General features: G+C 27.9%; 3 protein-coding genes and 1 long non-coding RNA gene across 4 annotated transcripts; 2 read left to right on the top strand and 2 right to left on the bottom strand.

The window, feature by feature from the left end:
• The first annotated feature begins 1,585 nt into the window (after nt 1–1,585).
• On the top strand, nt 1,586–2,423 carry LOC111036577. Its single transcript, XM_022318648.1, has 2 exons — nt 1,586–1,742; nt 1,866–2,423. Exons 1-2 carry the CDS (start codon nt 1,684–1,686, stop codon nt 2,227–2,229), a joined length of 423 nt encoding a protein of 140 aa, XP_022174340.1. The 5' UTR covers nt 1,586–1,683; the 3' UTR covers nt 2,230–2,423.
• Nucleotides 2,424–2,695: 272 nt separating this feature from the next.
• LOC111036506 lies at nt 2,696–6,206 on the bottom strand. Its single transcript, XR_002604782.1, has 3 exons — nt 6,094–6,206; nt 3,865–4,030; nt 2,696–2,792 (listed from the first exon to the last, which is right to left on the bottom strand). It is a non-coding gene; the product is annotated as an uncharacterized LOC111036506 (long non-coding RNA).
• Nucleotides 6,207–10,950: 4,744 nt separating this feature from the next.
• On the bottom strand, nt 10,951–13,158 carry LOC111036510. Its single transcript, XM_022318535.1, has 8 exons — nt 13,066–13,158; nt 12,871–12,973; nt 12,683–12,815; nt 12,474–12,623; nt 12,149–12,383; nt 11,445–11,721; nt 11,244–11,380; nt 10,951–11,142 (listed from the first exon to the last, which is right to left on the bottom strand). The coding sequence occupies exons 1-8, from the start codon at nt 13,156–13,158 to the stop codon at nt 10,951–10,953; spliced, it is 1,320 nt and encodes a 439-aa protein (XP_022174227.1).
• Nucleotides 13,159–17,204: 4,046 nt separating this feature from the next.
• On the top strand, nt 17,205–23,001 carry LOC111036541 (transient receptor potential cation channel protein painless). The gene is made up of 4 exons (XM_022318594.1): nt 17,205–17,342; nt 19,087–19,179; nt 19,255–19,819; nt 19,874–23,001. Exons 3-4 carry the CDS (start codon nt 19,281–19,283, stop codon nt 22,149–22,151), a joined length of 2,817 nt encoding a protein of 938 aa, XP_022174286.1. The 5' UTR covers nt 17,205–17,342; nt 19,087–19,179; nt 19,255–19,280; the 3' UTR covers nt 22,152–23,001.
• Nucleotides 23,002–23,400: the final 399 nt, after the last annotated feature.

Genomic DNA, 23,400 nt, shown 5'->3' with positions numbered 1-23,400 from the left:
ATATTGTATTGTTGCTCTGGATTCTGTTGTGTGTTTCTGCCCGTGCAGAAATTAATATTAAATTGTATATGTACTTGATATGATTTGATGGGCCTTTGAGTGAGCATGTGCAATGTTGGTTACGTCATAACGTGTTGTTGTTCGATATCTTGTTATTGATTAATTCTGTTTATACGAAGACTGAAGGCGTTCACCAGAAACGGTAATTGATATGATTTGATAGGCTTTTGAGTGAGTCATAACGTGTTGTTGTTGTTTGATATCTTATCAGTGATTAATTTCATTTATACCCAAATATGGATATATTTTTTTAATGAGCGTCTGTCTGGGAATTTTAATGACTTCCTGTTGTTTTCACGATTATATGATGATTTATTCGTTTTGAAATACCGATTGCTTAATAATAGTTTTACCACGTAGTATTTTAATTGCGTTTATTTTTCACACCAGAACATGTCTTCACCTAGCCTTTTCACCCCATACGTTTATTATAATATAAATTATAAATTATAAATTATAAAGCATATTATTTATATATTACAGTGGATATTTCCATTAGATATATGTATAATATCGTATGAAGCAAATAAGAGGAAAACGTATCCACAACAGCAGAACCTAGTAAAATAATTAATACTTATAATAGGTACCTATACAGCCCATAAATATATTTTAATGGTACTTATTCAGGATTATTTCGAGAATAATTTTGGTTGAAAAAGAGGTTAACTGCACTAACAATTGTATAAAAAAATCATCAAACTAAAACTAAGCATTCTTGTTCTAAAGAGAATCTAAAAATAATTTATACTGGTTGTTTACGTTAGACGGGTGATACAATATATACATCAGACTATGGCATACTTATGTATACTCAAATTATTTAGTATCCTTTAATGGTTAGCCATCTAGCATTTGTTATGTGTAACTGATAATAACTTCTTGGCGGTTTAATGTTGATGCAGTAGTTTACAGTGAATTTATAATTTTTCATTCTTCTATATTTTTTATATAGGTAATAAAAATATTTTCTCGAAGGTTCAACATTTTGTAATATTTCAGCTTGTATTAATGAATTATATCGTTGAAATATAATAACTACCTAACAAAACATTTTAATATAATGTACTTATAATATGTTGTACTTTGTATAAATAAACACCTAAACTCAATCAAATCATTTCATATACACAGTTTTATTCAATTATAATTCAGAACCAAGTATGTCCTCTAGGTCTAGCACCATTGAAAATATTTTCAAAGAAACCTGCAATGTCTAACTATTTAAATACTATTAATATAATAACTAATATCAACTACTTTATTGAGAGATACCATTATGTTAAGTCAATAGTTTAAAAAATCAAAGAATATTACAATTTGGTTATTATAATACATTTATATGTTGAACAGACTTAATCACCGTAGAACCGAGGTTCATCGTATATACAGCTTAAAATTAATCGAAAGATTTTAAAAATGTTATAGTGGTAATTGTATATTAAGTGGCAAAAATTTCGAACCTTTATAATAAAAAACAATTTGTATAATATGTATTTTTTTAATTTGTATGTTGCAGAAAGAAAAATGTAATCTGAACCTTTTATTACACGTTCAATCCTTAAGCATAGGATTTAGTTTTAACAACTGGTCAAGACATAGTCAACGACTAGATGCAGCGTTATGGTGCCATACTATTTATGCACAGTTAAACGCTGCAGAGAAAACGTACCTTTAGTTAGGTATTAAAATTGAAAACAATTTTTTAATTTTTAACCAGAAAATAATTTGACATTGTTCATGATTTTGAAATTTGATATAAAATGAGTTATAAAACAAAATGTTGTACATTAATACAACTTTAGTTACAGAAAAATAAATATAAAATTAATAAAACTGGGATCTAAACTCCAAACCAAACTTTGTCTCAACACTAAGCTCTTCAAAAGACTCATCACACCAGGGGTCGTGTCAAGCCAGATCAACAGCAATGAAAAACCATCATACGCCCATACAGCTTCCAAAAGAAACACCGCCTCAAACTCGGACAACCATGATTCAACAGTTCCGCAAGCTCCATCCCTAGCATCCTTCCTCGAAGAATTCAAATCACTAATAACCCCTCTCATTTCTCTTCTTACATCACTAATTACCAAATTGATCAGTCATAATGACAAACAATGCAACAAATATTATTCTCTGGAATGCAAATGGCTTATCCCAACATAAACATGAACTACATAATTTTTTTATTCAAAATAATATCCACACTCTAATCCTATAATCACCCAACTATCATCCAATCAAATTCCAGGTAATCCACCCAGGCGTCTGGAAAGGAACTGGTGTAGGGACCTACTCTCTCCTTAAATCGCTTCCCACGGGGTGTCGCCAATGGGCAACTTCCCCCTCCTGTAAATCAATTCCCATCATATTTACTTATTGTATAACTTGTAAATACAGATTGTAAATATTATGTTTTGTTCAATAAAAAAAAAAAAATTAATAAATGAAAATTTTGTATTTTTCTTAAGCAAATAAAAAGACCCAAATTCCAAAAATATAAATATATATTTACATATATAATAATTATTTATTTGATTTTCGTACAAATATATCATTTACATTTATGTAGATTTTTTAAAACATAAATAAATAATACTACCAGTACAAATATTTTTCTGATAAATTATAATGTAGTGAAAATGTTCCGATTCTTAAGGCATATTTAGTGATCTTTTAGAGCATCAATAAGTACCCTTAGTTACTATCCATTTGAAAATGCCATGAATCTATAACAGTATGTAATTATAACTGTTCATTATCAACATAAAATTAAGCATATACAGTAGATACAGTTCGTCTATCTGTGATTTCTTAGTAATATCTCAAAAGAAATTATAATTTAACAGTAATTAATTGCTCTAAAGTATTCAATTTCGGAATATCTATTTTTTTCTTATGTGATTATCAAAAATACCAACATTTAATTCAAGTATAAAAACTTATGTTATTATAAGTACAGAGTATTCACTTTATACGAATAGATGGACTGGACAAAAAAATATGTATGGTATAAAGAACATTTTTTAAAAATAATCTCGACCTTATATTTTCAACTGTAACATGTAAAAGGCGTGTCTCAATAACATATAATATGAATATACGTTACACATATGTATTTCTATGATTATCAACATTACATTATAATATCATTAATAATAAATAAATAATTTGAAATTTGATTATTATTGAAAAACAAGTAGTTCGATTACTAATTCCGTCAAATCAATTCCAATTTTTGAAACTTACTTAGTTATATGTACAATTTTTTTTCCTTTAAAATAATAGCAAGTCCAATGTCACTAATACGTAACTTCTTACACTGTTAACCTTATCTGTTATCTCACCATATAATTAGGTATAGGCACATCATAAACTTAATAATATGTTCATTTAGATTTATTGTATAGTTAAAATTAAAAAAAATATATATAATAATTTAACACGTAAATGTACATATTTCCTTTAATTATTGTCACAAGCAAACCTGCCGGTATTCATAAATCATAATGGCAGTTCAAAGGACTTACAAACGCATTGATGAGAAATATTCTTAATCATGGGGTTTAAAGTTATTTAATAATTATAATCGTTTTAAGAATATAAGTAAGTTAAGTAACTTTACCATTGTCGCGTTTCACGGTTTAATTATTTGTTGGTATAGTAATGCATTTTTAATTATACCTACCACTTTTTGCAACGTGCACCTACCATGGCTTAATCATTTATTTATTTGTTCATTTAATTATTCTACAGCTAAGAAAATAATGAATGTATAGAATATAAAGATTTAAACTTAACTGTACTCGTGTGATAAATTACTCAAAATTCAATCTTAGCGTGTCCAAAATAACACTGTCAGGCGGGCTGAAGGTGCATTCTCTTGATGTATTATTGAAGCTTTTTTTCATAGCATTAATTGTTGGCGAAATGGCGGATACTACTTGAGAAGAACAAGACATTTTAGCTGAAAATAACCTCACATAAGACGGGGAAGTGTTTTTTATATTGTTATGTTTCTGGTCGAACTATAAAGTTTTCTAAAAACGTTTAATACACTATAAGTCCAGGTGTTATGCATGAGTCGTTGGCTTATACCAATATTACAAAATCCTATATTTTTCCATACAGTACAGTTAAATAAATATGACTTGAAATTCATAAGGTCAATTTTTATTCTATTATAAATATAATTCTTCATATAATGAAAAAAAATGATCAATGTCTGTGTTAAATACAAAGATATGATTGCACTTGAAAAAAATATTAAGTAACTAGAAGTGTTTCTAGTACAACTACGAATCTCCTATTACAAACCAAGAAGATTAAAAAAAAAAACAAAAAATTATATTAATAAAATGAGTAGTGGTCACTTAAAAACCATAGATAAAACCAATAAGTAAAAATAAAAATTCAAAACAATCATTAAACATTAGAGAACATTTAAAAATGAAAACAGAGGCAAAGAGATATACAGGAATAGGATTTTGAAAACTAAAAACATTTAATTAATAAACAATTAAGATGTGTCAATTTGATGTTGTTATGTTGGACACTGTAGTATATTTCAAATAACTCAGTAGATGATTAAAGACAACAACAAAATACGGACAAAATTATTAAATACAATTGTTAAATATATTACTAAAATAATGGCCAAAAGACAATGAATTATGGATGATTTTGGATACAACATTTTGGATATTAGACGTTCGAAATTATATTACATAAATTCCAAGCCATTGATAAAAATAATGTGTTACCATATAAGAAGAACACATTATAATACAATATATTAAAGATTTATTAAGGTAGAATTGAAAGCATAAAGGTCCTTATGTGCGTGGACCCTAGTAAGGTGGTACCCTACCCAAAAAAAAAACAACTAAAAACGTAATGACTTCGTAACTTAAGAATCTTTTAAAATGAAATATTATACTCTTCACTACTTACACTAGTCACAAGCTTGAAGCAATTCAAGTATTCAAAAGTACAGCAATGACATAAAAGTGAGAATGTTACTTGCGAGTTGCGATAACATTAAGGAAGATAAAATACTTATAAGAATTCAGAAGTTTATGAAATTTTAAATTTTTGACTTACCATTTTTAAATATATTCATGAAATCTACAAGTAATTTGTTAAATTGGTTAATTGACTAAACTATACACGCATGTCAATTATTGTAAATCGTTTAATTTAATCTTTTAAATTCTTATATTAATTTTGAAAAATAAGATGAAAATTTCTCAGCGCATTGGTTTTAATCTGTATTTTCGTAAAAATTTGAAATAAATATGTTTCTATACTTTTTAGATGTGTATTGGTTACAATATGAAGTATTTGTGAAAATTCTTGTGTTAAATTCGTGGCTATAAAAATTGAAAATTTGAACTTATAAAATAAAAAAAAATCGGACCGATGGACCTTTAATATTCTTTAACTGCTGTGTAACTGCTTATGAAGAATCTCGTATTGCATTTTCAAGCTCTTCCGCCCAACAATTTTTATTTCATTTACAAAATAAAAAACTAAAAACATTTCAAATTTCAAATGACTATAAATAACTCAAAACGAGTCGAAATATTTTTAAAATATTATCGTGTATAAAAAATGATGAAATAAACATTTAATAACAATTTTATATATCTATATTTTTTTTTAGAGTTACACTAAAAAACGAGTTCGATTTTCTGGTTTTAAAAATCTTAGTTTTTCCTTAATACACTCTTTTGAAAATTATTGGGAATACTTTACTTTTGACTTGCCAATGCATCAACTATATTCACCTTCCTACCAGTAAAGATGATGTTGAAGAAAAATTTTTAGTATCCCAAAATGTGATGACAGAAATAAATAAAGAAAAAAAATCACACATCAATGTAAAATCAGTACATTCACTCAGAATCAAAAAATATTTATTAAACCATAATTGTCAATACCTACAGTTCGTAATTTATTTAATTAATCAAATCACACGTAAATATTTAAACAACAGTTACGTACATAAAATAATTGAATATTACTTACCTAATATATTTTAAGCAAACACTGTTAATTGGATTAAATCTCCACCACCATTATCGTCCACTAATTAAAACAAAAATGGGTGGGATGCCTGGTATTCAAGAAGTATTCTTCAGCCTTCTTACCTATTCTCAAAAATAAAATATAAGATTTTATTATTGTCACTATTTCTCACTAATTGGTTTCATTTACACGAATTGGAATCAATCAGTCAGGCGGATATACACGTATTCTGTACAAAAGTATATAGTAAAATGCGTATAATATATAGCGAAAAATAATCAATTAATTTCAGTTAACTCAACGTCTTAACTATACTAATGAAATATGTTACTCGCACTATGCTCAAAGAATTGGTTAGCCGATGTGTACAGTGTACTGGCTATGTAAAAATTAATGTACATTATAGTAATAAACTAGTAAGTAATATTATAATTTTTATTTTAGTTTATCAGCGAAGCAATTAATGTATGCATTTTGCAATGATGTGTGTTATCGGTCATCTACTTTTGAGGCACTAAAAATACAGAGCATCTCTACTTCAGTATTTCATTTGGCAGGAAGTGATTCTAGTTAGTACTTTTAGCCGGTTAAAAGTAATAAATTCCCAGTAATTTTTAAAAGAATAGGGAAAAACAAAAATTTAAATTTAAAAAAAGCAAAATTTTTAGGCATTTTTCAACAAAATTGATTAAATTATTCAACTCAAAAATGAATAACCGCAGATACTATATATTTTTAACAAATATTAATATAAAATTGTCCATACAACGTAAAATTGTTAAAATATTTGACTGAGTTATTTATTACCTGATTTTTACATACACTATTTAATTATTAAAAATATAATTTATTATTATCACATACAAAACATTTAAAAAAGGCCATGGGAGGATGTACCACTCCCATCATCACTCTTTTGAACACCACTGCAACAGTGACATAGACACATGTGGAGAGCGTCTTATCGCAAGCCCCAAAACATTAATTTTATTAATATATAATAATAATTAATAGGCGAAGAAAGAATTTAATCCGACATGATTGTACGTTATTATATTGTTTTGCATTCTACACATTATATTATACTTGATATCTTATCTTTTTTTACTCTAACTGAGAACCATTTTTCCTGCTCCTGGCACTTACATATTTTTCATTTAAACTGTACGGCTCGCGGCTCTCTTATCGCTGGCCACCTCTCCTGTATCCGTTTACATAGACATTTTTGTGTTCATCATTATTAAACATCACATTGATTAACATAGGTTTTATTATAAACTTAATGGGTATATTATTATAGATTAATGATTAATGAATAATTACTTAAGGTATTATTCATATTATACAGAAATTCCAAAGTTTAAGGTAAAATCAAATAAGTTATTGATACAACAGGAGATAAATGGAAATTAAGAAGTATTTGACTACCTATACAGCTAATAAAAATTAGACAATAAAAAGCAAAGGAGTGGTCATGGCTCAAAATTATATCCGCACAATAGTTTTCACTATAATTACACTTATTACTAACACCCAAATTAGAATGACCTAAAAACTATTAAAAAATACTATAAAAAAATACCAAAAAATACCTTCAAAATTATATTTTAAGCTCCTTGAAAAATGACCCGACCTTTTTTTAACACATTTTGAGAGAACGAAAATGCGAATTTTGTGCAATAAACTCGATTACGATCTAAGATGTAACAGCAGATTACAGATTAGTTGTTACTACCTACCAGTTTAAGTTTCGGACGCACTACAGCCGTTAATCGCACTGTAAATAAGTAAAGACGTTATCTTAGCATCAAAATCATATAAGGACGATCGACAAATAAGAAATGGTTGGAACACAATTTCTTGACCTAATTAATATTTTGAAATTATCAATAAATTGTTATCTAAAGATTGATATAATGTATAAATATGCACTAAAAATAGTAAAATGACCTAAAAATTATAAAAAATGCATAATGAAAGTTTAAGTTTTCAATTCTCTGATGTATGAAACGGTTTTTGTACTTGATGAGAATTAACGAAAAATAATACATTTCGCATTACAATCAGGGCCCTATTTATTACTCTATTCAATAAAAAAAGTCAAGACTATTCAAACATCATTAAATATTGGCCTTTTATTCAAAGACTCACTTGTTCAATAAAAAAATCTTTACCGTGTCATATAATGGAGAGGACAAAAACAACAAAAACAACATTTTCGAATATAATATTGCAGAGCATACAATGAGAAAATCTTTTTTTAAATTTAATTTTAGCCGAACTACTATTAATTCCTGGTTTGATAACCCATAGACCACTATTATGTTTGAATATTTGTCAGAAAGCGTATAATATAGGTAACTCCGAAATGTAATCTAACATACCACTCGCAATTGTTATGGTATCATATAGCATCAGTATTATATTTTGAAATGACAAGGGACTAGAGGTATGGGACTACTTAAAAACGTTTACAACATTTGTGTTTATGTTTAAATTTTACATTTTGTTTAATTATTATAATCGAAGCAATTAATTTTCCATCGCAATTTATACAAAAACATATTTTAGTTGTTCCACAAGAGGTTATTGCATCGATCAGTTCCCATATTAAGTTGGCATGAGGACCAATGCACTTAACATTGCATCATTCTTGATTACATTGTTTTTCAATATTGTCTTGTGAAAAAACATGTTTTTTTTTACAATTTTGAAAATCCACTATTGTGGTGGACGCTATTAAGTGATATAATCATAGCAATAGTTATTTGTGCAAGGCATGCTTTAGGTACCAATAGTGTTGTTAAGTTATTTCACAAGACAATATTAGTAGGTATATTATTTATGATTAATAATGATACCTATAATAATATTAATATATTTTATTTTTTTATTTTTCATCGTAAGGTGTGTAGAACATATTTCTAGAATAACTCCTTACTCATTAAAATCATTAGTCATTACCTATAGTGCAATATAGCGTAGGTATTTGAAATTATGTCTTCATCAATTTAACATTGAGAATTTCAAAGAAATTAAACAAATTCGTGACTTACATGAAATCTTGTAAATATCGTGATGACCGCACAGAACGTGTTTTACTATAACTACAAAAAAATATTTTACTGATACTTATTTTAATTATTTGAAGATCAGTTTCATACAACTATGTAGTACCAATGTCGTTTTTAGATTATATCTACTCACATTTCCAATACCTAAAGAATAGGTACAACAATTCGCACATTAATTGACTACCATGCATAGTCACGTTTTCGTCCTAGATATTTAAAAAATAATAATAATAGGTAACAAATGTCTCTTAACGTTTAAAAAAAAAATTTATATTTAAATTTATATTTTAGAAATTTTAAGAACTTTTAAAACTAACACTTATTTTAATTGTAAAACCTCAATAATTAATTATTAATTATTAGTATAGGTATTCCAAAAAATCAAAAAAGGGTTGTAAATAATTTAAAAAGATTGGAAATTAAAGAGATAAACAATTTTATCATATTATAATATTACGCTGCGCCACTCATAAACCCACTTGTCAGCACGCCCCGGCCCTGCACCACACCCTCCCACCACTTCAACATGGCTTTGCACCCAAAACCCAACAATATTTTAGAGAAACTTAATAATATCAAAAATCTCTCAAGAAGAATAAAAATATTTTAAAAATGTAATCATTAATGGTAATTTTTCATACAAACATTTGTTGAAAGTTTAAAATATCTACTACTATTAGTTTTAAGTTATATAAAAAAAACTAACCCTATTTAGTCAAAAACTAGTTTGTATAAAAATCAACATTTTTCTTTAATTTTTTGGAATTTTTTCCCTCATCCGCGTTACAAAATTACAGGGACATTTTTAACTTTTGACTCTCCAAAGTATCAACTAGAATCACTTTCCTACCAGAAAAGATACCCTAGTGGAAAATTGAAGCATTTTTACTGTCCCAAAAGGTGATGACAAATGCAAAAACACGTAAAATCAATACATTCATCACTCATCCTCTCAGAATCTAATAAGAACATATAGTACGCGTAAGGTAATAGTTTTCAATAAAATAGTTTTTAATTATAAAATGATTAATGTTGTTCCGGTTCTAGATAATGGCATGTTAAATAGGTACATCGGCTTGCTATAGTTTCTACAGAACACGAGGGAAAATAAGTAAAATATCTACAACAAATAGAAAAAAAAACATATAAATGAACATTGTGATAAACTAATAATTATTGTATAGTGCATTGGACTTGGATGATAACAATAGTATACTGTGTCAATGTGTGTCCTTTGTTACTAATCAAAGGTCATTATTTACAATCACTGTCTAGAGTCTAGACGACAAAACATACGTCTCTTGTGTACGCGGTTTACGAATTCAAGATAATCGTGCAATCGTATAATCGATCCTAAATAAATAACGATAACGATATCGTCCATTTACTGTGTCATGGCTCGTCACATTTGATTTAAATAAATACATTTTTATGTAAATTAAATAATGGTATTTAATGCAGAATATGAAACATTATATAAGACACCTATATTATGTTGACTTACTCACTTTACTGAACCTACAGTGTGTATATAACGCTGTTTTATAAATTGCATACTTACCATTTTATTTTTTATTTTTTCGTGGCACTCATTGATACTTTACATGTCAAAATGTTTCAGTTATGTATAGTACACAAAACACGAAATTTTCTCAAAACAACTACATAAATAAACTGATGCCCATCGATACCTTATTAATTTCAAGGAAAGGTTTGGAATTTGAATTTTTGTTTAATCAGTGGTCAGTTGTCTAAATCAGTATAATATTAATTAATTATTGATCTATTCGTCGTCATGTTGGTCGATCATTCTATCCGCCAGTTCTTGAAGAGCCTGTCTAAAAACTTCTACGCTCACTTTGTCGTCGACACCATCACATTGGTACGCATTATCCCAGACAATATTGAAAATGTCATCTGGTAAGATCACTCCTAAATCTTGGAACAGTTTCTTCATTACGTCTTTACTACGTCCCTACATAAACATTAACCAATGTGTTATGTATTATACTTGAAAAACATACGATTAACTCAGTATTGTTAACCACAACTATATGTCATTATTATAATAATTACTATGTAAAAGTCTCTGTAAGTTAATCCATAGTTTGAAAATATTGTAGGGTTCAGTAACATTTTTACGTTCGTTTCGGACCCGAAACATTCCTGATAAGCTAAGACCATTGGCTTAACAGGTGTATAATCGCTAAGGTCTGAAATCAAAAATGTATAAAAACACTAACACATCTTTCCGACGTAAGTATTATTTCTCAGTACTTTTATTTAATTGAATTCCATGAGACAATGTATTTCCGTAATCATTTTTATATGTTGGAATGAATCTGTCGATATCTGTTCGGTTATTTTTCTTAAAACCACCCGAGAACTTAACTTTTGGATTGAGTAAATCCAGAAATAAATTATAGCTGACATTGTTGTCATTAATGGCATTAATAGAATTCAAGGCAAGATCGAACAATTTCTTTTCGGGCTTAATGTTGTGTTGGTAACAGGTTTTATACACTTGTTCCAGTGGCAGCCACCCCGTGAATTCCTAAGCATATCGAAAAGTTGTACAACACGTCCTTTCAAACGTCGTAAAATGTATTTCATATTATTTTCATCAAAATAAAGCGCAGTTTATTTTAGTGAGCGTAAAACTTAACACTATATTCATAGATACTAGATAGTAATTAATCCAGTTCATGTAAAATAAAAGCTTAATTTATCTATTTAAACTTGGATGGTGTATTACTGTATTTGTTATGTGCATAAGCGATTAAGCCATGACCTCGGAATTCACAGAAATATTATTAGCGTTTTAATTGTTTAAATTTACATTGCGATCGCCGTCCTCTACATTTAAAAAAATAATGTATACATTTACCCTAGTCTGTTATTTTCTTATTTTAAACAATAGAATCAAATTTCAATAATATTAATAATAACGAAATAGAATATGTGTATTGCAGCTTTTATACCTTATCAAACAGTTTAAATTTTTCATGCAATTCAATTAAATCGCATTTCTTTTCTTTTACATAATGTTTTAATCTACTGACTGCTGTTGAATAATCGATTGCCTCAAAATCTTTTTTGTCTGGTTCGTTTCTAGTTAAAACGTCTTGTGCTCTTAAATATGATCTGCCAGTAAATTTTCCTTGCCGGTTGTCGATATACGGATAACGGCATTTTGTGTTCTCTGAGTTCTCTTTACTATGTTAATGTCAGTTTATAATGGTTTTAAAGTAAAGTATTTAAAATGACTGAACTTTCTTATTAAAATAATTTACTATTGTATCATACCTTTCTAATAATTTACTAACATAATCAGTGAGCGTGTTTTTATTTACATTCGACGCTTTAGGTTGAACATTACTTTTGAACCACACACCTGGTGGTAACCATTTTAAAGGTTTGCCATACCGATAATCCGGATCAAAACTGTTTGTGTACCTAAATAATTCTATGAATAAACAAACCAGTTTTCAAGTCAAAATCGGATTAGCACTAACTTTCGATTTAACTGTTCACCAATTCCATACGCGTGATGAGAAATTTTATACAATTCTGTTTCTTTTTTGTCTTCACAATCATTTTTCGCAGGTGACTTATTCGGAAAAATCACATCACCAGCCGTCGATTTAGCTTTAATAAAAACAATTCCTTAGGTATTTATAAACAAAAAAATAATCTCATATACTCCTTGTTATAATGCCATGTATTGTATTTTTATCTAGGTGTTTGGGTAATAATGGATCGTTGAATTTTTTCTCCTGGACCATTGGACCATATTTAGTAGAACACTATAATAATATGTAAAGTCTTAAAAATGTTAATAATAAACTTTATATATTATACCAATTTAAACGAAAAATCTATTTTTAAGAAAACTCACACATGCAATGGCATCTGGCTCTAAACACTTTCCTTGCAACTGTGAATAATTCGAATCCATAATATATGTTTCATCTATACTAAATGGTTTCATATTTTCAATAGTTTTTAAAGAATGAATTCTAACTGAAGTTCATGAAATATGTTGCTAAGCGATTTTCAAATACTGTAGAACATCCATTATACAGACTAACCAGAACCTAAAAAAATATTATTCAGAATATCAAATACTTTGAATACCTGAATTTAATATTGATAAATACACACTTAATGTAAAAAATGAGATGACACAACATATGCCTACTTGAAATGATTTATAATAATGTAAATTTATAAATTATACATGAATTAAAAAAAATTAATTATTAGGTAAACATTAAAACTTAAAACATTTTATACGAATTCGATACATATTTTTACCAATCTTCCCCCACCTAGGTACCATAAATCTGAATTTTACATTTGTTGTTGGAAACAGTATTGGAGAAATTTCTAAATTCGTCAAAGTTATAATTGTTAGTGGTAATATTATGAAACACTTAACGTATCAATATTTAACATATTAGTTTTATAATATAGGTGTACACCGCACTCTGATAATCAAATCCACATTACAATATATAATTAATCTAATATCGTATTATTGTAATACAGTTTAAGTTTATAATATAACAACTGTAACCAAAAACAATTAGTAAAAATGTCATCTTTACTATAGACAGTACATAACATGAACCATCTTCAACTAAAGATATTATATACGCCATACGCGTTTGATAATTTGCATTCACTAAAATGCATGAATCAATATCAGGGAGGTTACTCAATCTTGCAATTACTACTTAAGAATTAATTTAGTTACAAAAAGTAAATAATTTATAGAAATCAAATAAAACCGTAACACTGAAGTACACATTATTCAAAAAACAAATGTGTTGACTTTATTACATTTATTATGACCACGCTAGAAATTGATAACATGAAACAGATTTATACGAGTACAACATCAAAATTTTCAACCACTTGATTCGTTAAAATAAAACTGTTAATAACCATGTTACCTACTTAAATTTATAATTATAGATTAATTATTAAACTTAATGATACAATATTTAGAACGAATAATTTTATATTTAACGGGTAATCCAGTAAAACGAATTAGTTATAATGTGCCTTTATTGAAGACTTTGTAAAGAAACGTTTGTATGTATGTACCTTTTTAACCTTTATATTATTTAAAATTATATTATTCAATATTCATAGTAACCTTTTTAACTATTATATTAACTTTATGGAGCTGATTTTTAGTTGGCTTCTTTTATTGGTTATATTTAAATGACATAGTGAATCAGATATGTTGACCTTAAATATTGGTTAGGTATCATATGCATTTTAATCACTAAAATTTGTTACATCAGGCAATATAATACTCAGAATGACTGTCTTAAATTCCTCATGATTAGATTTCTCCAGTTTCAGATTTAGAAAAATAAAAAGCTCAGTTATGATCAAATGTTTTTCATTTTCAGTTATGACTTTATTATTATTTGTTACATCGTTGTAGTATTTGATACATTTTCGTTAAGAACATCCTTACTACCTACTTATAACATTTGGAACTTTCTAAGTAACTGCAAAACAACGTAGGCCAAAATAGTAATATATGATGCAACTTAGTTAACATGATATTATTCTCAAAGCAGGCCTTAGGCAGGGGCCAGCGCCCATACCCTGCCTCGACCCTTCAGCATGTGTTTGAAATTTTAAGCCTCAAACTTCAGTTATAAAAAAATTTATTCTGATTACTAAAAAAAGTGCCCCAGGCCTTGATTAAATATTTGGATCAATATTTTTTATTACCAGTTTTATACAACTGATTATACTATCCTAGAAGAAATAATGGTATCTCAATGATATAGCAGGTAACTATTAGCTATCTACTACCTAATATAGACAAAAGTAATGTATAATATGAAATTAAACTTATTTTTTGTCATTCATTATATTTTTTACTTTGAGATAGCACATTTATATTGTTTCATTGTTTTTTGATTTGTGTGCAATGTTATACATTTAATTTTTCTAAATGAGATTGTAAAATACCTCATGGGGGATTTTTTTTTGATACTTCTATAGTTGACTAAAAATAGTTTTTAAGACTTCCAAAGTTTTTTTTTTTCATAGGATCCACTCGAGCAATTGCCTAGTTTCATAAATAGACTTGGTAGTCCTATATGTGCTTAATTGACCAATTCCCAATATTAAAAGTCATTTTCGGTAGAAAAATAATTTTTAGTAGAAAGTGTGTTATCTATTACATACCAAGATTTTTTCGGAACACAATAAGGTTTATTACCTATTTAGATATTCCTTAATTCTTAATAAAAAATGAATCGAATATAATTCACAATATAAAATTGCTTTTTTACCACGTTATTGTGGGATATTTTCGTTGGAATTCTCAATTCTTTAAGAGCTCATCTCACTCTTTTGGTATTATTGTCATCGTAATCATTATTTTTGCAAAGTTCTTTATAAAAGTCGGTGATTCCTTTCTGATTTTGTTACATGCGGTAGTTGCTCTTTCCTTTTATATCCTTCCTTCTAAAATCTCCTCATAATATTTTCTATACGAATTGGTCATGACCTTTCCCTCTACATGCAACTAAATTCGTAGAAAGTATATAACAGCATAAAATGTATAAGAATAGAATCAAATCAGCCAGACCTTTCGTGTTACATTTTCAAACGATATTAATTTATTTATTGATATTATCTGATATGAAAATGTTCATAACAGATATGATTCAATAATAATCAATAATTATTGGTATTGCAGATATTTAGTAATATCTACCACATAAAGGGTACATAAGTAATAATAACTTCAATACAAAAAGCAATACTCAAACGACTGTTGTGAACAATCCCAGTTCATAACACTATAATATTATAGGTCACTACTTATATAATCTTATAGATGTTCTTTTCTCGACGAAAGCACCATACAAAACGATAATATTATTTTATGTATTTATATAATTAGGTTGTCAATAATATAATTTATAATTTATGTTATAATTTATTGTCAAAATAAAAAAACCTACACGTCATATCGTAATGGAAATAAATTGGACCGAATATTAACAAATGTACTTGCTGTGGCTGTAATAATATTGTGTTTTAAAATAGTTTACAATAACATGGAATCAAAAATTTTACACATAAGTGTAATACGATAAACCTATTAAACTCAACATAAAATTAATCAATGTTTTGTTTTACATGTGGAGTACGGTACACGTAACGTGCCGTTTCGAATCCAGGCCGCGCGGTTTACTGTTAGGTACGAATTGCTCTGACTATATAGTCATAATATAATATATGTCGGTGGCATTGAACAAAATTATTTTTTCGTGTCAAGTGGTCCACCATACAGTATCCGAACTACAGTGAAAGCCAATGTAAAATATGTCTACACGTACAGAAAAAATGACTATAATGCTACGCCTACTGTTCTCGACGAACGGATCATTCCAAATGATAATATTAAATTACATAATATTTATGTCATTAGCCGATGATATGATTTATAATTTTATACATCATGTCTTAAAATATTTAAAAAAAAAACGAACACCACGCGCTCCGTAATGGAAATATCAACAAGTGTGCCCGTCGCAGCTGTGATAATATTATGACGTATTAATATTAATGATATTGTTATGGAATTTAAAGTTCTGCACATGGGTGAGCGTAACGCGACGTAGGTATTCAAAACATAGAAAAATCTATATTTTTTTTTTTTATACACTCTGAGTGACGCGCTGAAACGAATCCTGGCGTGGAGATGTACTGATATATTATCATGAATTGCTCCGACTGCACCGTCGTCGGCGGCATTGAACAAAATTATTTTTTTCGTAATAAGTGGTCCCCCATCACACTGCAGTATCCGATCTACGGCTTACGCACTTGTATAATGTTTACGCATACAGAAAAAGCGACGGCGCGTAGGAGACGGTTTAGAATGTTGTCCGATTGTAATATAACAATATTCAGTGTTTTTTTATTATTATTATTTTCGTTGGTGGGGTACCATCGGCTAACGTCCTGTATCAATAGCGACTTGTTTAGTGCCCACCGCCGACGTTCGTTTCAGTCGTGCGGAGAGTACCGTGTACGTGATACCGTGGTTGTGTGTGTACGCGAGCTCGGGCGTGTGTGTATGTGTGTGTGTGTGTGCTTGTTCAATGTGCTCATTCTGAACCGCCTACAGTAAGTACATTTCAATTTTCCACACCTAAATAAACGAAGTTTGGGCGTACTAAATAGTCGCAGATAATTGTAACATCATATAAATAGAATATTATAAAAATATGTGCTAACTACCTATTGACTATAATGTGACAGAATTATAGTGCGACAACGTCTCAAATATATTATATTTGTACGGACACTGTAAAACCTAGAATGCAAAAGTAAAATCCTTTAAAACAATAAGTAACAATTTCATTTTTTATTATAATAATATCGATTAGCATTGTTTGAATAAGTTTACATAGTTTGAAACAAATTATTCATTGTACACAACTAAATATGACACAGGTCATAATACGAAATATTGAGTACATTTTAACTAAAATTGGCACAGTTAATAGTTGTCTACATACAGTTGTATACAATATACATCACTATTATACTTACATAGGATTGTTTCGTAAAATCAATTAATTTAAATAATCTTTCTATCTATATACCATTGGTCTTAATTAAAACTACTTTTTATAATCAATATTATAAATAATAGTTAGTAGATTTACATTTGTACGTGCAATCTATAGTATAAAGCAACATGAAATATTTTATTTATGATACAAATTATTTAGTTTTTATAGCAGAGAAATTATGTTATTTTATGTAGTCACCTATTTTATTATACACATAGATTAACAGGTTATTATTATTTTATCTGCTTAACGCCAAATTAAATTGATTATCCAATATATTTTGAGCATCTAATTAAATGTTTGGACTACTTACGGTGCCAACTAATATATAATAATGTATTATTAATTAAAATAATCCTAACTGTATATCTTACGTTTCATAGAAATGAAGTATGTACTTCATTGTTAATAAAATAAACAATATTATTTTAGAACCAATATAAATATTGTTAAGTTATTATTTTATAATAATCGTCAATATTGTTAGTAATTTTTATTTAACTTTACTATAGAAAGCTTACTGGCAACACTATATTATATTATTTTTTTTTAATCAAATTATTTCATAACACTCACATAAAATATGATGGTATTTATGTCTTAAAATAATATGCAGTATCATAATTTTGGAGTTGAGACGTATTAATACTAATAACTAAATAAAAAAAAAAAGTTATAGACTAAAGTTACAGCAAAATGTTAAAAAAAAAATATGTACAATCTTCATTTTCTGACGTAATGCATACCTAATCCGAATGCTTCTGTAGTAATTTATAAATAGCGTTTCATTACATCACCTATATTGATTTTTTTTGTAATTATTAAGACTACTTCTAAAAAACAACGAACAAACATAATACATTTTAATAATAAAAAATAATTTGATCGATAAAATGTTTAATTAAAACTTAAATATATAATTTTACGTTTTCTTTAAAATATATATTTTACAGGTAGAAATGTACATACATTTTGATTTAGTTCAATGTTATCATTATTGGTATAATATATATATAATGAATCGATACTTCATTTATTTTGTCCGTTGTGGCAATGGAATGCATTTCCATGGATACAAATGGGCAACGAAATGATTGTCATTATGTCATATGACTATAATTAAGACCCGAGGCAGTTATATTAATTTTACTGTCGCCTAATAATTTGTGTACAAATAAAATAAAATTTGTGCATTTAGGTTCATTTCGCCATTATTTCATGAAATATAAATTGATATCTGTTTGCACTAACTACTAAACAATAACACTAAATAATTTAATACTCATTTATAGCTAACCTATGGTGTCATGTACCTGTCATATTGATTGGCTGATTGCCCTGACAATATTCATTGGAATAATATCTATCAGGTCACATTAAAACAGGTATATTGAAGCAATATTTTTGGTAGATACAAATTATACATAATACACTACCTAATTGCTTCTATTTATATTTAGGTCTGAAAAAAAATTCAAACCTAAAAATGGAAGACGTCGAGTTAAAAAATGTGTGTTCAATTGGATCAAACGATCAACTTCTCAAAGCCGTCCAATCAAACGATTTAGATTTATTCAAAAAACTCCTAGAAATAGGGTTGGGAAATTCATCTGTAGACTTGGATAATATATTTGACGAACCTTATCATGGCACAATATTAGATATATGTTGTATATCAACGGGTAGATCAGAATTCATCAGAATACTATTATCGGTAGGAGTAGACGTAAACGTTATTAATAAAAATCGGAAAAAGGCTCCGATACATTTAGCGGCTGCGAATGGATGTAAAGACGCATTAGATGTATTATTGGAACATCCTCCAACCAATATAAATTTATTAGATAGTGATGGGAATTCGGCTTTACACCTTGCAGCAAAATCTGGAAGTGTAGAATGCACAGAATTGCTATTGAATTCGAATAATATAAAAGCAAATCAATTGAATAGGAAAGGCTTTACTCCAGCATACTTGGCCGCTACTTCGAAGAAAAAAAATGATCAACTAATGATAGCATTTATTAGGTAAGTACGTAAAAAATAACCTCTAAATAATGTATTGAAATGTTTTTTTTATAGATGTCCAAAAGTTGACTTGGATTTGTTCATTTGGGATAAATCACTAAGAAGTGTGATATATGAGAAATATCCACATCTCACGGAAGAAATGCCACCAGAAGGTACAAGAACTATTACGGACCACTGCGATAACCCGTTTGTATACCTCTACTCAAATGACATAGAAGGATTTATTTCATACATAACTTCCACAAAACAACTTGACCTTAACAATCATGATGGAAGGCACACTTATCTTCAATATGCATGTGATTTCGGTTTACCAAAAGTTGTTGAAATTTTACTCAATCTTGATGTAGATCCAAATGGTATATGTCCTTCTAATACTAAATATGCAATTTTTATTGCATCGTTTAGAGGTTTTGCAGATATTATACAATTGTTTTTGAATAGTAAAAAATGTATATGTTATCAAACAAGTAACGGCACAGCACTTCTTGAAGTAATTAAAGGTTCTGATGAAAACCACAACTCATTAGATGTAAATACTGAATTATGTGACCATGATAGGTCATTTAAAATGTTACTAAAAAAAAGTGTAACCAATCCTTTTGAACTAGATATTAATCAATCAGATGATAAAGGTAATACTTGTCTACATTACGCAGCAAAAATTGGTGATCGAGATTCCATATTGTTGTTGTTGGAGAATGGTGCTTATATAGGGAAAAGAAACGTTCTTGGAGATCCTCCACTTGCTGATATCAGTCCTAATATATTAGAATCTCATTTGAATAAATGCATCAAATCAAACGGAAAATCTCCAAAAGATATTAACTACGAAATTATATGTTCATACAACTTTTTATGCCCCCCAAAGATTTACAAGCAGAAAGATATTGATAATTATCAATCACAATTAGAAGGTCTAGAGTACATTCCCGAAAATATCCCAGAAACCGATCCATTGTTATATATAAGTGAAGTTCCAGAACTCAGGCCTCTTCTAAAACATCCTGTATTAACTAGCTTCTTGCATTTAAAATGGTTTGCAATAAAAAGATATTATAAAGTGAATTTAGCGTTTTATATAGGATTCTGGGCACTTTTAACCATTTACACGCTGTTAACTTTTAAAATAGGTGTTCAAAATAGTAATTTATCACTCACTCAAGATAATATTACTGAATTCTCCACGAACAGTGTGCCATTTAGCAGTGATACGGCTGTTTATTTGTGGGTTATGGTATTTGGATTCCTTATTGCTTTAATATTTCGTGAATTATTCCAGTTGATCTCATCTCCGATTACGTACATAATGAGCTTAGAAAACTGGTTGGAAATAAGTCTCATTGTTTTGACTTCAATTTTATTATTGTGTGAAATGTCTTGTATATCAAATAGAAACCAAATATCTGCCATTGTCATTCTACTTTCTTGGGGTGAACTTATCCTTCTCGTCGGTAGACATCCAGCGCTTGCCACCCACCTAGAGATGTTTAAGCGAGTTACTAAAAACTTTTTACAATTTTTAGTATGGTATTCTATATTAATAATAGCATTTGCCTTAAGTTTTTATATGTTATTTAGAAATGACGCAGACACCGATAACAAATTTAACGATCCCAGCTCAGCGACATTCAAAACTATAGTCATGTTGACTGGAGAATTTGATACATTTGGTTCATTGCCTTTTAGTTTGCATCCAATAGTTAGTCATGCGTTATTTCTTTTATTTATATTCCTCATCGCCATTGTCTTAGTAAATCTTTTAAATGGTCTTGCTGTGAGTGACACCCAAGCAATTAGAGCTGATGCGGAAATCGTTGCTCACGTATCCCGGGTTAAACTTATACATTACTTTGAAAAAATGGCACTAGGTGACCCGTTTTCGTGGATTCATAAAGCTCAAAACCACATAAATAATTTTGGATACAGTATCCCTTCTTTATGTACAAGACGATTTTATCTGAAAATAAGGCTATTTCCAGATGCTCTACAAGATTCGGAAATAAAAATATTAACTAATCAGAGAAATTTTGTCGACTTTGGGTCATCTACAAAAAAAAGTCAAATAGGATGTATTGCGAATTGTCAAGGTTATTATCTCGAGAAAGAAATTGTCAATGAGGCTAAGGCAATAATTAATTTGAATTTAGAGGGAGCAGACAAAAGTTGTATGGAAATTCTTGATGTATTTATTAAGAAATTTAATACCGTAGAAAAATCAGTAGAAGAAATTAAAAAAATGTTAAATGCACTAAACACAAGAAGTGAAATAGATTCAATATCTTCGTCTAGTCATACTCCTGTATTAAATGGATCATACAAAAGCTAAAAAAAAATTATTTCGAATGTTATAATGGTTCACGTTTTATTATTTGCGGTCAAAATAGTAATACATTTTATTATTAGTAGTAGTAGGTAATACATGTTCACGTAGTTCACGTTTTAATGTAGGTATGCGATTTTCCTTAACACATTAAATATAAAATCAAAATCATGCAAACATGTTAAACACTTTGAAAACCATTCTATTAATACAATAAAACAATTCTAATGGAAAATGATTGTAAAACAATATTTCATTTTAATATTTATAATTTTGATGACAATAAGTTTTCATTATTTTCATATTTTATATTTTATAATAATAATATTAATCTTAACTATCATAATGCCTTAATCATTTTGTTAAATATTTAACTTTATATATACAAAAATTACTTTTTTATACATTTTTATAAGAGCAAAAACGTTGTATTTAAATAATTTTAAGTAGTTTTCGTAAACTGTGATTAATGTTGTTAACTGATTTATAGTATATTTATTAACTATTTCATAGTATATGCTTTTTTTATAACCTATTGTTATTAGACTCTTTAAATTAAATAAAATTATATTATGTTATTCTTTTAGCACTAAATGCAATTTAAATGGTTGAACTTTGGTGTTATCTTATTATTGTTTATATTCTTGTTGTTCAACAGTTATACCACGTTACCTATGTAGGTATAACGTTTACTCAATAATAGTAAAAATTATATTATGATGGTAAGAATTCCGGTAAATTATAAAATGTAATTCCAAATTTGATTAAGCAAGACTTTAAGTTTATTGTTAATTTAATATTGGTTTAAATTTTATATTTTGATTTAATTTGAAGATGTTTAATTTTTAATTTAAAAAAAATTACTACTATGTAATAAGTACTAACTGACATTTTAAATTATTTATAATAAAAATATATAATAAATAAATGCAATTTATGTTTCCTAGTTATTTATAACAATAATGTATTTATTAATTTATAACACATAGGTAAGTGATGTATCTAAGAAAATGTAATTTAAATATTAATTATTTTATTAGCAATATAATATATTAAAATATTATAATTTTGCTAATTTTAGTAACATTTTTAAAAGTTTGATAAATGATAATACTAAACCAAAGAAAAAAATAGTGTAAGTGTTATGTTGTATACAAAGATATTTTTTTTTTTATTCAACTTAAGCTCGGCGACTAAGGCCATTAGCTGTTGTAGGGTTTATAAACCTTGATAGGGGTAAGGTTGGTAGGTAGGT

Source organism: Myzus persicae, unplaced genomic scaffold (genome assembly GCF_001856785.1).
Source record: "Myzus persicae strain clone G006 unplaced genomic scaffold, MPER_G0061.0, whole genome shotgun sequence".
Taxonomy (NCBI): Eukaryota; Metazoa; Arthropoda; class Insecta; order Hemiptera; family Aphididae; genus Myzus; species Myzus persicae.
This window is presented reverse-complemented; position numbering and strand designations above follow the sequence as displayed.

Excerpts from the sequence above, each read along its gene's own strand:
- LOC111036577 (XM_022318648.1), top strand. The coding sequence starts at position 1,684 with ATGGTGCCATACTATTTATGCACAGTTAAACGCTGCAGAGAAAACGTA. Across the intron at positions 1,743-1,865 it reads GAAAACGTACCTTTAGTTAG|TTACAGAAAAATAAATATAA; the intron begins GTATTAAAATTG and ends ATACAACTTTAG.
- LOC111036510 (XM_022318535.1), bottom strand. The coding sequence starts at position 13,158 with ATGAAACCATTTAGTATAGATGAAACATATATTATGGATTCGAATTAT. Across the intron at positions 12,974-13,065 it reads AGCCAGATGCCATTGCATGT|TGTTCTACTAAATATGGTCC; the intron begins GTGAGTTTTCTT and ends ATATTATTATAG. Across the intron at positions 11,381-11,444 it reads TGGAATTCAATTAAATAAAA|ACCTTAGCGATTATACACCT; the intron begins GTACTGAGAAAT and ends TTTTGATTTCAG.
- LOC111036541 (XM_022318594.1), top strand. The coding sequence starts at position 19,281 with ATGGAAGACGTCGAGTTAAAAAATGTGTGTTCAATTGGATCAAACGAT. Across the intron at positions 19,820-19,873 it reads CTAATGATAGCATTTATTAG|ATGTCCAAAAGTTGACTTGG; the intron begins GTAAGTACGTAA and ends TTTTTTTTATAG.